Source organism: Apium graveolens, chromosome 9, assembly GCF_009905375.1.
Source record: "Apium graveolens cultivar Ventura chromosome 9, ASM990537v1, whole genome shotgun sequence".
Lineage (NCBI taxonomy): Eukaryota > Viridiplantae > Streptophyta > Magnoliopsida > Apiales > Apiaceae > Apium > Apium graveolens.
The window spans coordinates 221,113,778-221,132,238 of record NC_133655.1 but is presented as its reverse complement, the minus strand read 5'-3'; the positions used below and the strand labels follow the sequence as shown (position 1 = coordinate 221,132,238).

General features: G+C 36.2%; 1 protein-coding gene across 2 annotated transcripts; it reads left to right on the top strand.

Moving 5' to 3' along the window:
• Window positions 1–12,057: 12,057 nt before the first annotated feature.
• Window positions 12,058–17,734, top strand: LOC141684085 (uncharacterized). Of its 2 annotated transcripts, XM_074488920.1 has the most exons (3): window positions 12,061–12,391; window positions 16,634–16,657; window positions 16,832–17,734. In XM_074488920.1, exons 1-3 carry the CDS (start codon window positions 12,178–12,180, stop codon window positions 17,155–17,157), a joined length of 564 nt encoding a protein of 187 aa, XP_074345021.1. In that variant the 5' UTR covers window positions 12,061–12,177; the 3' UTR covers window positions 17,158–17,734. The 2 variants fall into 2 exon arrangements, with proteins under 2 accessions (XP_074345022.1, XP_074345021.1); XM_074488921.1 differs by lacking the exon at window positions 16,634–16,657 and having other exon boundaries at window positions 12,058–12,391.
• Window positions 17,735–18,461: the final 727 nt, after the last annotated feature.

The window sequence follows — 18,461 nt, the reverse complement described above, 5'->3', positions numbered from 1 at the left end:
GTATATAATCAATATTTCGTGAATAATCCTTTTTCTTTTTTATCTTTTGAAATGATTATACTTGTTTGTGAATCCTCCAATCCTTGTGTCGGATACTCTGACATGCACATCACCTTATCGGATAAGGAATTCTTCCTGAATCCTAATTTTGATTCTTTCCCCGTAATTTATAGTCAAAATTTCTGTTAACTGCCTACTTTCCTAAAATTAAGTATCACTTTTTGTTACTGATTACTAATGTATTATGCTAGTGTTCATTTTTGCTTAAATTAAGAGATTTTACTTATATTTTTGTGTTTTAGATCAAAAAATTATGCATTTGATTAAATTTGCTTATAGTTTGTGGTTTCTCTAACAAGATTGAATATCTGTAACATGAAATCTAGAGAAAATTTATATTTATATATGTCGTGTCCCCCCGCACCCGAATTTCTATATTATTATATTTATTTATTTATTAAATTTTTGTGTCCACGCACCCCTGCACCCGTATCCTTGCTTGTTAGTTGATGAAGAAATATTTCATTGAACTAATGAGAAGATTTGCGGAGATCTCAAATATTTTGGAAATTTGAAACTTTTGAAACCAATAATCTGGAAAATAAGCATTTTAAGGAAGTTCTGCAACTTTTATGTCACATGTTTTAGAGTAGTCCTACCCTTAAGATCAAGTTGCATCACATATTAATCAGAACTTGATACAATTTATGAAATCTATACATGATGGTCATTGGAATTTTTTAAATGATTTACTACTTTGTTTGACAAGCTTAGCCTTGCGGTTTTTATTGGCTATTTTATCTATTACCAATGAGAATGTTGTGTTTTACCGTTGGTGATAAATGGAAATATCTTCTTTATTGCAGGAAGTATTATCAATATACAAGTCGTTAACACCTGAGAAGCTTACTATGAAAGATTCAAGTAAAGTTTGTGATGTACTTGTTTTGTTTGAGTTCTTTTCTGCTCCTTGAATTTCCTTTTCTAGTAGTATTAACTTTGTAATGTATTTGCTTTATATGTTCGATTTCCTAATTTTCAAACATTTTTTATAAGTATGTCAAAGAGCTTTTAATGTTTCAAGCCAGATCAATTTCAGCCTAAGAACCCACCAAAGTTCTTCTTTAATCAGTCTCATATTTAAATGCCTTTAGATGAGTAGAGTACATTAGACACCTTTTGGAGCTCCTCCCACATAGGTCACCTTTACATCAAATTTATTTTTACTTGTGAAGGAGCTATAGCTGGTACTCTATGTACTTAAAAATTATGTATGCAACTCTAATATCAAAGTGTATTTTCTATTGAATGCTGATAACTCCTGGTGGCGGGGCTGCTCCTTCGACGGCGTCCTGAATCCTTCGCCGCTGTAGATGTGTAGTTGTGGTTGGGTTCCTACAAAACAACACCGGAATGAGGGCTGGAGTCCCGCGGCGCCTCCGGTGTGAGAGTAAGAACTAGCTTTTGGGGAAGATGAAGATAGATATGAATGTAAGGTGGCTGTGTGTGTATACGAGTGTGAAAGAATCATTAACCCCAAAACCTCACCTTCTTGGGTTATTTATAGCCCAAGGGTAGGGTTTTGGGGTTGGTACCTTTAGATCCCGGTCGTCGGTTCTGGGAGCGGAGGGCACCTGGCTGGAGTGGATGCTTTACACGTGTTAGTGCGGGACTGGCCGAGGAATGTTCTGGGGATCCTCTGACACGTGCCCTGTTTATTCCCATGATTGATGTGTGACAGTTGTCCCCATCATTTGCTTGGGCTAACGTCTCACGTGCTGGGATTTACCAAGGTTAGGTTTGCGGGACTGAGCTGGTTAGGAATGACAATGTGCGGGACTATTCCTTCTAGGAGCCGCGTGGAGTAAAGGGCTTAGGAGTAGCCCTTCCAGAAGCCATATGGAGTTAGGAGCTTAGGAGTAGTCCTTCCAGGAGGTGTATAGGGTTGAAGGCCTAGGAGTAGGGCTACCAGGAGCCATATGGAGTTAGGAGCTTAGGAGTAGGCCTACCAGGAGCCATATGTACTATCATGTGCCCCCCACTCTCTTATGCAGATTTTCTGGATGGGGGAGTGAATTTGGGTTTGTTTGTAGAACATGAGCTTTTTATTGTTTTGTTGGCAGGAGTTGAGCTTTTCTTGCCCCCAGTCCGGATTGCGCTGAGTTCGGTGAATCAGGACTAAGGTGGTTGCTCTTGTCAGGAGTTGAGCTTTTCTTTCCCCCAGTCCGGATTTCGCGGAGTTCGGCTAATCAGGACTAAGGTGGTTGTCCTTGTGAGGAGTTGAGCTTTTCTTTGCCACCAGTCCAGATTGCGCTGAGTTCGGCGAATCAGGACTAAGGTGGTTGTCCTTATCAGGAGTTGAGCTTTTCTTGCCCCCCAGTCCGGAATTCGATGAGTTCGGCGAATCTGGACTAAGTTGGTTGACCTTGTCAGGAGTTGAGTTTTTCGTGCTCCCTAGTCCGGATCGCGCTGAGTTCGGCGAATCAGGACTAAGGTGGTTGTCCTTGTTAGGAGTTGAGCTTTTCTTGCCCCCCAGTCCGGAATTCGTTGAGTTTGGCGAATCCGGACTAAGGTGGTCGACCTTGTCAAGAGTTGAGTTTTTCTTGCTCCCCAGTCCGGATCGCGCTGAGTTCGGCGAGTCAGGACTAAGGTGGTTGTCCTTGTCAGAAGTTGAGCTTTTCTTGCCCTCCAGTTCAGATTGCGCTGAGTTCGGCGAGTCAGGACTAAGGTGGTTGTCCTTGTCAGGAGTTGTGCTTTTCTTGCCCCCAGTCCGGATTGCGCTGAGTTCGGCAAATCAGGACTAAGGTGGTTGTCCTTGTCAGGAGTTGAGCTTTTCTTGCTCCCCATTCCGGATCGCGCTGAGTTCGGCGAATCAGGACTAAGGTGGTTGTCCTTGTCAGGAGTTGTACTTTTCTTGCCCCCAGTCCGGATTGCGCTGAGTTCGGCGAATCAGGACTAAGGTGGTTGTCCTTGTCAGGAGTTGAGTTTTTCTTGCCCCCCAGTCCGGATCGCGCTGAGTTCGGCGAATCAGGACTAAGGTGGTTGTCCTTGTCAGGAGTTGAGCTTTTCTTTCTTCGGGTCCGGATTGCTGATTGTGAAAAAGTCCGGTCTTGGAAGTTGAAACGGTTGCTGGGGATTTTCCCCCCAATTATTTGAATTATTACAGCTGTAAAAGTTTGGAGAGGCGTGCCTCATCATTACTTGTATTAATTACAGTTTTGGTGGACGATCTGGATTATGCCACGTGGCGAGAGTCTTTTGGTTTCACTAAGCCTATAAAAGGCGGCCCTAATCACCCCTTTCTCTTTTACCTTCTCCTGATTTTCTTCTTGTTTTTTCTCTCCTTTTCTTCTCTGAATCTTTTTCCGGCTGTTGCTCGTGAGAGAACTCGAAGCTTTCTGGTCGTTGCTCGGTCGTCTTTAAACTAGCCTTTCTCTTTAAACCTGTAAGTTTCTTCTCTTTTCTCATATTTGTTTTGCAGATTCTTCAAAATTGTGTTTCCTGTTTTAGCTTTGATTGTTTTGTTTCGTAGTGTTCTTGTGTATGAATGTATGTATGTATTTGTTTTTGGGCGTAATTTGGTGTTTGATTTTGGTTTGTAAGTGTTTCTGGAATTGGGGTTTTTTGGTTGGGTCCGGACTGGGATCTTTAGTCCGGACTAATGATCTTTTATTTGGGGTTTGTAATTGGTTGTTGTTTTTGTGGTATTGTGATATCTGAGTTCGGGGATTAGGCTAGTTTAGAGTCCGGAGTAGCTTTTAGGTTTCGGGTTTTGGTTCTCTGGACTGTTTGCTTTTGACTTGTAATAAAATTGAATCTAGGGTAGTCCGGACCATGTAGCTTTCAAGATAAATAAATTGTAGGATTTTTAGACTAACCTTTGTCACTTGTTTTAAATTTATGGTCCGGACTAAAGCTCTTGCCAAGGCCTACATAACTTGTTATCCGGGGCCGTCTAGTTCGGATTCTGAGTCTTCTGGTAATTCTGAGCGAATTGAAATGGGTAAGAAAGCTTCTACTTCCGACTCTGAGGCCATAACGAAGCTTTCGGTTGCTAAGATCTCCTCCGGGAAGGTACCATGTAGTCCGGAGGGGCTTTGGGTTGAGAATCTCGGATATTTCGTGACGAAGAGTGAGGAGATTGAGGATAGCTTTTATTATAGGAGCATTAGGTCCGGATATGCTAGGCAGGAAAACGCTGGTCCGGGGACCTACGATAGGGAAGCGTTTGATAGGAAGTTTGCGAATAGCATAGTGGCTAAGGAGCACTATGAGCTAAAGGATGAATATGCTAGGTTAGAGTTTGAAGCTCAGGATTCTGCGGTCCGGGCTGCTTTTCAGTTGGATCGCCGGATTGAGTGGAGGTGGCCGACTCCGGATGAGAGGGCTCATCACAGGCCGGCTGATGGATTTGTTCTAGTGTGGCTGGAGCATCTCCGGTCTGGATGGAATCCACACTGGCATCTGTTTCTAAAGCATTTGGGTAAGTATGTATACAAGATTTCTCCAATGCAGATAACGCCTAATGGAATAAAGTGGATGACTTGGTTCATTGCTACTTGCAATCAATTTAAAGTTCAGCCCACGTTCAAGCTATGGCATCACATCTTTCACCTGGTCCGGTCCAGCCAGTTTCCTTTATATGAGCTTCAGTTCCGGGCTCCGGAGTGCGGCTACGGTGGTTCTTACAGGCCTGTTATTCAGCAATCTTCGCTGAAGTATTGGAATGGGGAGTTGATCATGCTCCGGGGTTTGGACTTATACTATCTCCCCCATATGGCTTCGGAAGGAGTCCGGACTCGCTTCCGTAGGGATGTGCTCCGGGGTGATGCTTTCCGGTTAATTTTTGCATTTTGTGAATGTCTCGGTTTCCAAATAACCCGAGATACTTTTATGAATCACAGAACTTTGCATAGGCTAGGCTGTAAGTAGTTTTGCTTCCTGTCCGGACCATTCATATGTGTCTTATCTGCTTCCATTTTCTTTTGTTTGCTGTTTTTGACTTGTGTTTTTTCTTTGTTCCTTGCAGGTTTGCCACACTACAATCCGGACATGTCTTCCTCCGCATACAGTGATGCTTTGAAAGGTCTGGGCAAGGCCTTCAAGTTGCCCAAAAAGAATGCTGTTGCTGGGTCCGGATCTAATGCCTCGGTGGAGGAGGGATCCCAGAGCAATGCGGTTCCAAATCCGAAACCAGAAATTGCTGCGATTCCTGCTGGTCCGGAGCTGGATGCTGAAGTTGAGTTTGGGGATGAGTTTGCTAACCTGGAGGACCTTGGTCCTTTAGGTGAGGCTCCGGGTGGCTCCTGGTAGGCCTACTCCTAAACTCCTAACTCCATATGGCTCCTGGTAGCCCTACTCCTAGGCCTTCAACCCTATACACCTCCTGGAAGGACTACTCCTAAGCTCCTAACTCCATATGGCTCCTGAAAGGGCTACTCCTAAGCCCTTTACTCCACGCGGCTCCTAGAAGGAATAGTCCCGCACATTGCCGTTCTTAACCAGCTCAGTCCCGCAAACCTAACCTTGGTAAATCTCAGCACGTAAGACGTTAGCCCAAGCACATGATGGGGACAACTGTCACACATCAATCATGGGAATAATCAGGGCACGTGTCAGAGGATCCCCAGAACATTCCTCGGCCAGTCCCGCACTGACACATGTAAAGCATCCACTCCAGCCAGGTGCCCTCCGCTCCCAGAACCGACGGCCGGGATCTAAAGGTACCAATCCCAAAACCCTACCCTTGGGCTATAAATAACCCAAGAAGGTGAGGTTTTGGGGTTAATGATTCTTTTACACTCGTATACACACACAGCCACCTTACATTCATATCTATCTTCATCTTCCCCAAAAGCTAGTTCTTACTCTCACGTCGGAGGCGCCGCGGGACTCCAGCCCCGCTTCTGGTGTTGTTTTGTAGGAACCCAACCACAGCTACACCTCTACAGCGGCGAAGGATCCAGGACGCCGTCGAAGGAGTAACCCCGCCACCAGGAGTTATCAAATGCAGTGGTATTTCTCTGAACTTTCTGAAAGCTATGTTACTGGTTTCTGTTAATGTATTCAGTATTTACAAGTCTTCTTCAAACAAAGTTGGATGTATCCACGGTTATAGCTAGCTTCTTCTCACCAAATGATATAAGCTAATTTCATTCTATAACTTTTGCTAATTACTTGCTATCTGATATTGGTACTTGTGGACTACACATGATATTGTCGAACTTGACGTGTTCTGATATATAAATGCATTCACTTTATATTTCAAGCTGGTATGATATGTTTATGTGAACACCAAAGAAACAGGACAATGAGGTGAAATCAAGGATTCAGTTGAAGATACAAGTTTGTTACATATATTTTGGGATGAGGATTTTGCAAAACTTATTCACTAATCCTTATTAACTGATTTTAATAGGATGATTAAGGAGCTAGATAAGGTTAATCGTAGACAGACTTGTATTAACTTACTTATGTCCTTGCAGTTAAGATACATTGTTACTTGTACCCTTTCTTGGAGACTGAAGAAACGAGCAAGCCATTCAAGTACCTAAGGCTAATGAGCTTGGGGGTCATTGGTGGTCTTCTGAAAGAGGTACAATTCCACTCTAAATCAATACATGATACCTTCAATTTTTTATACTTTTAGCCTTTTGAATTATTAAAACAGCTAAGCAACAGCAACCTTGCATGGGAGTACTTTCTCATGGTCTACCCGCCCTTTCAAGTTTTGGCTCTGAATTGAATGCAATGTTGAGATGAATTAGCTTAATCGAACCATAGTTCAAGAAAATGTCCATTATTTCTTACCAGATTGCATATCAATTTGCTTTAATATGATCTGATATGCCTATAAGGTTCTACTCCAAATATCATCTGAATCTTCTCTATTATGCAGGTAGGCGACCCTTCGACAAAGGTTGTTGTTCACTGTTTGCTTGAATCAGGACTTTTCCCTTTGTGTCTAAAATCCATAGAATATGGAAACGAATTTTCACAATCAGTAAGTGTCCATTAAAATTTGAACTTTACTTTCTATTGCTTCCAAGCATTTTTTACCGCAATATATCACCTTACATGTAAGACAGTACTGAGTATTTAATCTGATTACTAAAAAATTCAAATTAATCTCCCTTTCTAGTATTTCTGCTAGATGTTCATTGAAAAATGGATTTTAGTTAATACTCCTTGTTTCATATTAATACATATCAAGTCGACTTGATGAATAGCTAATATGTTACTGTTTATGAAATTATTACTCAGCCATATATAAATTATAAGGTTTATATTGAGTACTGAGTATTATAAATTATAAGACAGTACTGAGTATTTAATCTGATTACTAAAAAATTCAAATTAATCTCCCTTTCTAGTGTTTCTGCTAGATGTTCATTGAAAAAGGGATTTTAGTTAATACTCCTTGTTTCATATTAATACATATCAAGTCGACTTGATGAATAGCTAATATGTTACTGTTTATGAAATTATTACTCAGCCATATATAAATTATAAGGTTTATATTGCATGGCATAGACTTGATCGTCCTAGTAAGAACCTGAGGAAATAATTCTGATACAATTCTGGTACACCATCAAACCATAAATAGATCGACACCCATAGTTAATTGGGTCTTTAAACTCACTCTGAACACTTGTATATGGCTATACAGTCTGCATCTTGGATAGTGTCAAGAATTATGATGCAAGAGCAGGGGCTACAGTATTGCTGTGAGCCTACAAACCGGTTGTGTTCAATCATGAAGGTTTTTAATGACGTAATTGAAAAGATGCAGGATGAACCGTCTCCTACAGTTTTGAAGAATATTATTCAATGTTATGTCATACTGTCCGATGATCCAAGGTTAGCCAGCAACCTTTTTAAGCATATCTGTCAAGCTATTGTGTGTTTCTATATCGTTCCTATAGTTATTGTCTTATCAATTTAGAACGTGTGTAAAAAATGTCTCTGAGCAACCACCGGATAGCTTGAGAGTGGTTTTATGTTCCTTGGGGCGGTCGGGTTGCTGTACTTAACAAACATAATTTGATGTAATTCGAATGCAGCAGGGGGGTTGTCTCCTCCTCAGAAGCTTCATTCCGCCAATACTGACGACTGCCCCATATATTGAAGCCCTTCGTGTAAGTCCATATCCAGATGATCTCTTATATACATGTAAAAATGTGGACTCTATTCTGGCACAAAACAGCAAATTTCACAACCAAAATCCAAGTTTATAAAAAAAAGTATCTCTATTACGTAGAAATACCGGAGGCACACAGTATTTGCAATTGTGTATGCCTCAGCAACTTTTTGGGCTGCACAACAAAACCGACATCAATAATTCTAGATACACGACTCCTCCTTTTGAATATTACATAATTTTCTACATGAGTTTTTGTCCCGAGAACGAGTGATAAGTACACACACCGAAAGATATTATATATTCATATCTGATATCTAATTTGTTATACATGGCACGCCCCGTAACCTTAAAAAAATTGTAAGATTTGTTTCAAAAGCTATCGATGGGATATTGCGGGCCAAATGCAGAAGGGGTTGGTGATGTTGCAGGTTCCTCACATCTTGATCGCTAATATAGCTGATATTTGCTAGCTCTTTCCTTTCGTTATACAAGGGGAATTTAAAACCTTTTATTGTTAGCTATCATGTTAACAATATTTTCTGTAGAACAATTATATCTCCAAGTTGCAAAATAATACATGATAAACAATCATAAAATGCCCCTATCCAGATTAATGTGGATAGCTGAAAATATTTTGGTGTTTAATTTTCTCCTTTTACGCATTTTTAATCTGCTTTAGGCATCTGCTCTGAATTTATAGGGCATGAACTCATTCAGTGTTCAGTATTGATCAACACTACCTCTGATGATTGAGATCATGAAAGAATATTCTTATGTTCAAAAATTAAAAAGAATAAATGTTAGAGTACATAGAATATTATTAACAATATGGCGAGATTTTTAAACTAAAACCATCTACTGTGGTGTGTTTCTACCTGTCTTCCTCTTCTATTTTGTCCAGTTTGAGCATATACACTGGAATCTTCATTCTTATCTTGCTTTATGCATTATCAACCTAATGAAAACATAATTTGCGGCTAAGGAGTAGATGGGAAGAAAAATTTCTAGTTAAAATTGAGCAATTTGTTGACGGGTAAAAAAATAGAATTTATATTAACTTCAAGTTTCTGTAATTGAAAGCTAAAAAGAAAGACATTGAGCCGTTGGTTGTTTACTATGCAGCAGGCACAACATAAATATTTAAATCTGATAGACATTCCCGTAGAATTGTCTATATGCTAGAAGAAACTATATCTTTGTGCTTGGACTAGACTGAAAAACCTGAAGATTGAAGTTAAAACAGCATAAGAAACATATAGCACACAGGGCCAGAAGTTTCTGCATAGCTAGTACACAACTTTCCAGCCAGCAGCTTAAAATTAACGTAGTTTTGGCATGTGTTTTTTTCCTCAAAACTACGTCTTTTTAAGCAGCTTAGGCGAAGCATTTGTCTACAATGCAATGTACAAACTATTCTAACCTTCTCTCTCTCTGTGCGTGTGACTAAATCTGTAATCGGCAATTTCGTTTGAGTTGGGATAGGTTAAAGCTATATATCTTGCCTTTGACATGCAGGCAAAAGCAATATGCCACTTTTTTTTGTAATGAATGAAAATGAGAAGCTCTTAACTGTCTTAGGAAATGGCTTGATTCTTGATTGTCTCGAAGGAATAAAGTCTTAAACGTGAATTCTCTTTGGTTGGAGGGGAATGCAAATAAAATAGTATTAACAAACTTTAAGAGAAAAGAAAGGTTGTAAGAGGGAAGAATGAATGAAGATGAGGATGTGTAGATGTTTATCGTTTACTTTGTAGTGAACAATTTGCCAATAAACTAGTACAGATTTTATATTTCAACCCAAATTCAGTGTTGCTGGAAAAAGGTAATCGGGGAATATCGGTCACGAGATCTTGAAAAGATTAATCGTCAAATCGGGGATTAATCGGAAGAATTACTCGGTACAAAATCAGAGCAATTAAATATTAAATATAGGATTGATGTGCATGAGGTTCTCCTCGGATTGTACATGAGATTATAAGATTTCCTCATTTAACAGTAGGGATATTTTTGTAAATATAGGAGTTAATTTAAAATTACAAAACGGCCCATTCAAAATTGTACTCAAAATCCTTTTAATCTCAAGCTAGATCCGTGAGGACAACCTTAGGTCCGGTTTTCTCATTAAATATATATTTTACAATTATATATATATATATATATATATTTCTTTTCATTTTGTAACTAAATTATAATTATATATATCAAAAACAAAATGAGGTGATAGTAATCATTCCTCGTTCATTTTATAACACACTTGCATAGGGAGAACGCGGTTCGTTTCGGGACGGTTTTTAGCCGAAATCGAAACTGAAACTATATATCCTCTGTTTTTTAAATTAGAAACTGAATCCGCAACCGAAACTATCGGTTCGGTTCGATTTTATTCGGATTGATTTCGGTTTTAAAACCGCATAAAATAAAATTAACCAAACAATTATAAATATTAAAAATTTTAACTATAGGAATTACAAAATAAAATTGTTCAAAAATAAAAAATGCAAAATTTTCTTAATAAATTATAAGAAAATGAATCCGGTAGCTTTTTGACCATAATAATAAGTCCATTAACATGACAAAAAAATAGAAGGACCAGGCTCAGTCATCTACATCTTTTCTTAACTGATTCCAATATAAAAAAATTAAGACATTAGTTTACCTGTTGTAACTGAAACTACATCATTGAAGATGTGTCAAAAATCAAGTTTACTATCTATTAGTGCATAAATAACAAAAAGGGTACATTTTTAAATCTTCAAACATAAGAAAATAGCATAGCTATAAACTAGTAAAGTTCTGGATATTTAGTAATTTTAGAATTTTTTTATTATATATAAAAATATAAATATATTAATTTATCTATTTTAATAATCGGATTGATTTCGGATTTTTTCAGTAATAGCAAATCGGATTCAGTTTCAATTTTTAACTTTTTGGTTTCAGTACGGATTTAAACGGTTCAATTTTTATCGGTTGTTAACAGTTTCGGTTTCTGTTTCCGTTTTTTTCGATTTTTGTTCAACCCTAATACACACAGCCTTGCATGTATAGCAAAAATAACGGTGTTTAAACTAGATTTATATTTTTGTTTTTTATTTTTGTTAAATTCATACGCTTCGTCTCCACAAACTCCAACAGAGAAGAAATTCATGCCAATTCATGCCTAATTTGAAGAAAATATCGATGCTAAAAAGATGGAGATTCTATGCGCTGATACATACCGAATAAGTTAAAACTTACACTATTAAAAAAGAAATTGAAATAAAAATCAAAATTTTAAAGATTACAAACCTTAATCTTAATTATCAACGAAATTCATGTATATGAATCGGTTTAGGATTTTGAGGATTTTGTTTTTCTCTTCTCATTCCTCCAATCCAAAAATTTGAGTAGAGGAAGAGGTGGTTGAAGATCGGGGACCGATTATGCCGGTTTTGATCCGTTTTTTACCGGATCTTTCCCAAACCGTTTAATGCAGCAATTCAGTCCAATAAAATCGGGAGTAACGAATATGTCGATATAAGCCGATTTATCGGCTGCACTGCCGATTTCTACAACACGGGTCAAATTCAAGCAGGTCCAATTTTGTGCATCTATAATTTCGTGTAAAAATCTGTTTTAGTCACTTTTTAAAATTATAAAAGATTAATTTTTTCAATATCACATAATTATGAAAGTTTTCTTAAATTCCCAATTTATTTGTTAATATTTGACTAATACTAAAAAGAAATTCTAATTATTCAATTTTTAAAATTCAATTAATTTTTTGTAATGAAACATTTTACTTTTTAATTAATAAATTTGTAATAAATAAGAACAATAAATTAAATATTTTAATAAAACTAGATTAATTTTCATTTTAAGAAAATTATAAAAAAAATGGAAACAGTTTTGTAGTGGAAAGATCCATCTATCTTTTGGTACCCGATCTCTAAAAAACAGAGAAGACTTGACGCTAGTCTCTCTCTCTCTCTCTCTCTCCTGTGTGAAAAAACAAGACAAGCTGACCCAGTGTTGAACTTGCATCTACATCACCAATGGCACTAACCCATGATGATCAAGAAACAAGATACACTAGTGCTGGAGTTCTAAAAGGAGTTGTGATAATCTTAGCATTATGTTTGGCTGGTTACATAGTGGGCCCACCTCTTTATTGGCATTCTTTAGAGGCTTTAGCTGCTTCATCTTCTTGCCCTTCTTGCCCACCTTGTGATTGCTCTTCTTCTCTCCCTCTCATTTCTATTCCTCAAGGTATCATCTTTTTCACTTTCTAAACTAGCCCTTTTTATTTTCTTGCCTTTTTAGTGTAGCCCATTTTGATTTTTTATTGAATTGTTTCGTATTGTGATTAAATTGAATTGTTTGGGATGGATCTTGATTTTTATAGTCATAAAGATTCCTCAAGGTATCATCTTTTTCACTTTTTAAACTAGCCCTTCTGATTTTTTTGGCTTTTTAGTGTAGCATTTTGATTTTTTTAGTAGTTGTTTAGTATTGTGATGGAATTGAATTTTTTGGGATGGATCTTGATTTTTATGGTCATTTTATTATAGCCATGTGAAATATATTCGGAGACCTGGGTTGAGTATGGAAAAATATATTGTACTATTGATTTGACATTGATTAAAGTTTCCGTTTTAAAGGTTTTGGTTAATGCTTGTTTTTGGTAATGACATTCAGATCAATTTCACTTTCTATTGTCTTGATTTTTATATGATCCCTCTATATGTTCTTAACTTATTCTACACAATCTATGACTGATAGGACCTAGGAGATATAAAGGGGAAATGAAATTGAAATGAAGCAGAAATCAACCTACTGGTCCAGTTTAATTTTATCACTGAAACAGTTAGTTATCTATACATCTAATCTAGCTTAAAGTACTACATCAAACAAATATCATATAATTTTTTTTCTACAAAAATCTGTCTCCTGCACTTTTATAAGGGCGTGGACGTCAGATAAAGGCTTTTGTGCTTGTTAATTATTTGTTGAATAGTTGGAAAGAATATTGAAGTTTCTTATCTACAATCAGATATTATGACATGCATTTAGATGATGAGAAAGCATCATGTTATGGACTGATGGACAGTGTTCAGAAGTAACTAAATTAATAGTTTAAAGAGTACGAACATTTATTTTTGCCCTTTTTTTATTAAATTGATATGCACTAGAGACGTATAAGGAAGGACACCCTTTACTTTTCTTTTCTTCTAAAAATTGACAAACCACCAATAATTTTTTTGCAAGTACTTAAAGTTAGCCAAGATTAATTGGCAAGACAAAGCTGACTATTAACTATAGTACTATACTTGCCATTATTATCTTACTACTATGAAATTGTCTCCTTTATTATATTCAGATAAATTTAAATGATGATAGTTAGCATCACATAACAAAATTAAATTAGGAGTTTTCTGCGAATATGTAAAATTGTGTATATCCTTTAGTGGCTGTCTATATCAGTCATAAGATGACACATTGGAATGGTGGTAGAGTAAATTGGAACTGCTCATGGTAGTGGTAATGGATTGGCATGATGAGGCCAACCCTTGTATTACTTGACACGGTGATCTTACTACTTTAAAGTGTTGCCTCTATTGTGCTTCATAAGCTGGCATGGTTGATAAATAGAAAATATTTCTCATCTATTAATTGTGCCTAGCTAAGCTTCCTTTATAGGAACCTATTCACTGGACTAGCATATTGCATATGAACTATTGAGAAAAGAAGCTGTATCTTTCTCATTCCATTTTGAAAACCTTTGTTTGGTTTTTTCCTCAAAATGACAAATGGGAAGACACTAAAATTTGTTAAGAGTACTCACAATAAGCCGGGATGATTGGCATGATGATGAGGCACGCCTTAAAATGATCAGAAATAGGCGAAGATAAGTTCATGTCTTACAATTATTGGAGATGGTGGTTCAATCAGGAGTTCGATCTCTTTTTTGGTTACTGGACTAGCATTCAAACAAAAGATGACTTCTGCCTCCACGGGACTCCATGAGAAGTAAAACACCGAATGGAGGTCTCCTTTTTGACGAATCGGTGAAAAGCTAGTAGTACCTTTTTTCCACCAATAAACTATAACTCAATTGAGTTAACATTTTGACTTCTGATCGAGTCTGGCACTAGAGCAAAGCTTAATTACGAATAAAAGTTTACGTGATGTATTAGCAAGTTAGTATCACATCAACAGTGTCCAAAAGTAACTATATTATAAGTTAAAAGTTCTCCTTAACTATCTACCTTATTGTTTTTTAAAGAATTTCACCGAGGATGTGAAAAAAAGTTTTGTTCCTATGATTAAAGATAATCATTTCAAAGTACTTACCATAGTATATATGTTATACTGTCTTAAGATTTATTTTTTCAATCTAACAATTGTGCTTCGTGATTATTAAGCTTCCAACCACTGCTAGAGTTATTTCTATTCAGTCATTTATATTCATTTCCTTACCAAGTAGATGATTGTTAGATTTGGAAGGTTGAGCTATATTATATTGTTAATTTATGAGATTCATTAAGGTGCTACTGGCGAGCTTCTAGCTAAAAAGACTAGATTTCTATATGATTTTCTTTTAAGACTTATTTCACTAATCTGAACTCCTTTATGTGTGCCCCTCACCCCCTCAGTAGTCGGTATGTTATGGCGATCCACTCTTTACTGTGATCTTTTAAGTGAGGGAGAGTGTTAATGTAAATGGTCCAACTAGTGGCTTCTTATACCAATTAGTGGCTTTATGCAACACCTTGTTTTAAGTGGGTTATTTAGCGCACGAGTGCAATGCATTCAATATTTTGCAGTGCTCTGACCACCTTATATGGCCACAGTTTGTTGCAAAGTGCCAAACATCTGGAGTACAAAACTAGAAAGCAATTTTATTTTGCTGGTCCAAATGGTTGGACTCGCAACCTGGTGAAGGTAAAACATGGGCTAAACAACACAGCTACTCAATTCAATGCTAATATTAGTGAGATATAGTAATTGTCAGGTGGTAGCTGTTAAATAATTCTTGTGATATATATATACATATGTGTGTGTGACTGTGTGTGTATAGGTTCGCGCTCAAGTGAGGTCTTAAAATGAGAACCGTGAGAACCGGTGATTAATGTAGTTGAATTTGGTGATTTTTTGAAAAGTTGAAATTTCGAATTCGGTATATCGGTGATTTTGTGCAAAACAAAAATTTTAAATTTTTAAAAAATCGACAATTTTAACTATGAAAATCACCCGTTCTCACGGTTCTCATTTTAAGAAGTTCTCATTTGAGCAAAAGTATGTGTGTATATATATCTGTATGTAGGGGGCTACTCCAATAGAAACCAATTTAGAATAGAAACTAAAAACCAAATAATATTTTTTTTAAAATTAATTCGAAATATAACACATATGGTATGCAAATCGATCGTAGAGAGATGTAGAAAAATACAGTGAAATCGGATTTTAAAAAAAACTTACAGTTTGACGGGAAAAATCAAATTAAAATCGGAAGGGAAAAGCTAAAATTGGGTGTGTGAGAGTGCAGATTAGTTGGATGGGGTGATTTAGGGGGACCATTAGATTAAGTAGATCTAATGGCTTAGATTGGTTCCTAGTTTCTATTTTAATTTTAGTTTGTATTTGATCATTCCCCTATGTATATATAGGTCTTTACTCCGTGGAGAACATCTTATATGGAGAACTGTGGAGAACCATTGTTTTTATCATAGAATCTCATCATAAATTGTAATTTTTTGTTTTAAAAAATATAAAATTCGATGCCAATCTAGAATATAAATATAATAAAAAATTTAACAATTAAAATTTGATAAAATTACTTGATTTTAAATTTGATTCTACAGTGGAATAATTTTTAATAAGTGTGATTCTATTGTGATTCTGCTATAGAACCAATTTAAACTTTTTCAATGATTTTTTAATTAAAAAATTGTGTAACTTCGATTTTTAACTTGATAATTAAAATTTTTAACTATATATGATGAAAAATAAAATAAATTATATATATATATATTTAAAATAATGGTTCTCCACGATTCTCTACATAAGAGGGTACTCCATGAAGTGCTACCCTGTATATATATATAGGCAAATGATGTATATGATGCAAGTATGTGACATGAGGAATTGCTGTATATATATATATAGGCAAATGATGTATATGATGCAAGTATGTGACATGAGGAATTGTGGATATATATGACATTTCAGGTGGGCCGATATAGTGATTCTGATTAGGGGATTTCCTATGCTTAAATTATTAGGTTGTGATGTCAGATTGATATATGGAGTTTAGTAGCTTTATAAACCTATAATTTTTATTACATCTAAAATACAGGAATTGATTACATCAAACATTAATTAAAATTTACAGCTTGCTTCTCTGTTAAATTTGATATTTCGTTTACATCCTGATCAGTCCTTGAACTATATTATATTATATATATACCAATAATGCTTACTTTTATTTTTTGTCTGGTTTTCTTGCAGAACTGAGCAACAATTCTTTTGCAGGTTAGCTTCTAACTTTAATGAGCTTAGAAAAGTTGATATGATCTCGTGGTGGTTACTTACAAGTCTTCGTTGTCTTTTTATTTATATATGATCAATTCATGGCAGAAAATCTCTCTAGATTCAGTTTGTATATTTACAGTACTTCATTTTTTTGTCTTTGCATGTGTGGTGCAGATTGTGCGAAGCATGATCCAGAAGTTGGGGAAGACACTGAAAATAATGTTGCAGAACTTCTATCAGAGGAGTTAAGATTACGAGAAGCGGAATTTACAGAAAATCAGCAGCGTGCTGACATGGCTTTACTTGAGGCTAAAAAGATCACGTCTCAATATCAAAAGGAGGCAGACAAGTGCAATTCAGGAATGGAAACCTGCGAAGAGGCACGAGAAAAAGCTGAAGTGACTTTGTTGGCACAAAAACGACTGACTTCATTGTGGGAGCTACGGGCTCGCCAGAGAGGCTGGAAAGAAGGAGTAGACAAATCCCATGCTCAGTCTTGAGGAAGTGTCAGTTTTTGTTTCCAAAAGCCAGAGATATCTCACCAAAACTACCTGATTATGGTCATCTTTGTCTATGTCAAGTTATCTTGTTGCTGGAATGGAACCACTTAATTTTTTAGTGTTTTCCTGTCAAGTTAGCTTTCTTCTCGAAGGTGGCATGTTATCTTTGTCGATCCTGTGTCGATCTACTTAACGCAAGACTGCACCTACTCCTCATAATCGTGCTATTAAAGTCCTGCCCCCTCCCCTCCCACTTCAGATGCAGTTTATTATAAATACCATCTTCGAGTTTTCAGAGAGTGATATAATTGTTATTTTGTGTGCTGATGAAATTATGTCTTTAGACTTTATGTACTTGCTTAGATTTTATACTACCGTGTGCATTTAGTATCTGACCATTAAGCCCTTTTAATTTTTAATATATTAAGTACTATATTCTGACTTCTCTTTAGCCAGTCTGTAATATTATGTTCGTGTGTTGCACAGATTTTCTATTTTTAAGGGGGCTTGATGTAATATAGGGATATATCGTGTAATTATGTTTGCTAATAAATAATTGTTATATGTGTTCAGTATCTATTATGTGAATTATTTGATAAATGTTAAATGTGTTTGGATGTTTAAAAATAATATTAATTGAGTATTTTAATTTTTAGATGTCCAAAATAAAATATAGATAATTGTCATATCTTCCTAATTACTTTAATGTTGATTTATGATTTTATAGGAAATATATGGATTTTATAAAATCTTTTTTCGAGTATTTAAAAACTATTTTATAAAATCGAGAACCAACCGACGTCATCCGTTGTTACGTTTTTATAAACTGAAACTCTTCTGAGAACTCCTTCCTAACCTAATTGCAATATTCCGAGCATTTTTCATATTTTGACTTTTTCGATCCGGCGTACGGTTCGTCCTGTGCGGGTCCCGGCACAACATTTTCGATACATTATTCGTTTCGGTAAATCAATAATACTCGTATTTTCAGTAAACGGAATCTTTTTATTAAACTATCACAATTATCACCTTGTAATACGTGTAACCAGGCGCTGAGACCAAGACCGCAGTACAAATTGTACTGGTTTGGATAATTATCCCGAAAACCGGTACCGTTTGGATCAGTTTTTATAAATAAACGTACCAATTTATATCCGGAGTGATCCAATGAGATACTAATTTTCCATAAATATAAATAGCCTTCACCGTATTTTATTCCGTATCAAAAATCATTTGCAGTCAGTAATTATATAATTTTCCAGAGAAAATACTTGTATTCATAAACCTTTCTGAAAATCAAACCA